At 51.3% G+C, this 1,460-nt stretch overlaps 1 protein-coding gene across 3 annotated transcripts in view; it reads left to right on the forward strand.

Moving 5' to 3' along the window:
- Positions 1 to 1,460, forward strand: part of Bdh1 (3-hydroxybutyrate dehydrogenase 1) — a 35,927-nt gene that overhangs the window by 31,246 nt on the left and 3,221 nt on the right. For all 3 annotated transcript variants that reach the window (XM_021184495.2, XM_029470416.1, XM_021184492.2), the window contains one exon: positions 837 to 989. In XM_021184495.2, coding sequence (XP_021040154.1) covers positions 837 to 989 — 153 coding nt within the window. The remainder of the gene's footprint in view (positions 1 to 836; positions 990 to 1,460) is intronic.

Raw genomic sequence — 1,460 nt, forward strand, 5'->3', positions numbered from 1 at the left:
GGACTTTAGCTGACTGGTGACTAGGTGAGGGCTGCGGACTTTAGCTGACTGGTGACTAGGTGAGGGCTGCGGACTTTAGCTGACTGGTGACTAGGTGCAGGCTGCGGACTTGAGGTCACATAGGGGAGAGGGAAAGTCTGTCTCCATTACTTTTCTGTTGCTGTGATAAACACCATGACTAAGAGCACATTGGGAAGAAAGGGTTTATTTGGCATGTAAGCTCCCACATCCCTGTTCATCACTGAAGGAAGTCCGGGTAGTACCTCAAAGCAGGATCCTGGAGACAAGAACGGAAGCAGAAGCCGTGGAGGAGTGCTGCTTACTGGCTTGCTCAATTCCTTTTCTTATATGCCCCAGAACCACCTGGCAACACATTGTACCATCCGTGGTGGTCTGGGCCCTTCCAAATAGAAAATGCCCTATAGATTTGCCTAAGAGCCTTATGAAGACATTTTTCAATCAACATCATCAGATACTGGTTGGTTTGTGTCAACTTGACAACAACCAACCAGTACAGTGTTGGAGGGAAGCAAGACACAGGCAGAGATCTACAAGGCTCAGCCAAGGGCTGAGAACTGATGGGTTCAGGCAGCAGTGACACGAAGCCTGAATATTCCATCTAAGGGACATGGCATCAGCCAGGATGTGGGGTCTCCCCCTTTTCATTCTTGGGTGACTCTAGAAATGTTTCCTGAGAGCCCTGGGTAAGAGGCTGGGAGGGAGTAATGGGATGAAGAGATCACAGAAGAGGGAGGCAGGCTGGCGTTTGGGGCACAGCTCCCAAGTCTGTCTCCCGACTTCCCACACAGTGACTAGCTGTGTCCTCTCCTGTCCAGGAATGTGGGGCCTGGTTAACAACGCAGGAATCTCAACGTTTGGGGAGGTGGAGTTCACCAGCATGGAGACATATAAGGAGGTGGCTGAAGTGAACCTCTGGGGAACCGTGCGCACCACAAAATCCTTCCTTCCTCTTCTCCGAAGAGCCAAAGGTAAGTCAGAAAGACAGATCTTCCTGCCCACCCATCCTGGTGCCTGCCAGCATCCATAGTAGTGAGTCTCAGAGCTATGGTGGGCTTGGGAATGGTGGTGGGCGTGGTGAATAAATAGCCAAGTAGGAAAGGGGGTCTACAGCTTTCAGAATTGGAGCAGACGAGCCGGGCACGGTGGTGTGCATCTGTAAACCCAGCCCTCGGGAGGCTAAGGCAGGAAGAGCCTGAGGTTAAGGTCAGTCTGACCTACGTAGTGAGATCCTGTCTCAAAAACACACAGAAGGGATTGGGCAAAGGTCTGTGCACCCAGGGCTTACGGATCGTAGCGGCTTGCTCTTGAAAGAGCCGATTCCAGAGAAGCAGTGATCTGTGATCCAGCTGAGTCTACATGCTTTTCTATCCAGGGTAATGTTAAACAAATGTTAGCATATTCATTCCATAGCCAGAGAGAGGGAGGGAGGGAGAGGGAGA

This window comes from Mus caroli, chromosome 16 (genome assembly GCF_900094665.2).
Source record: "Mus caroli chromosome 16, CAROLI_EIJ_v1.1, whole genome shotgun sequence".
NCBI classification, from domain to species: domain Eukaryota; kingdom Metazoa; phylum Chordata; class Mammalia; order Rodentia; family Muridae; genus Mus; species Mus caroli.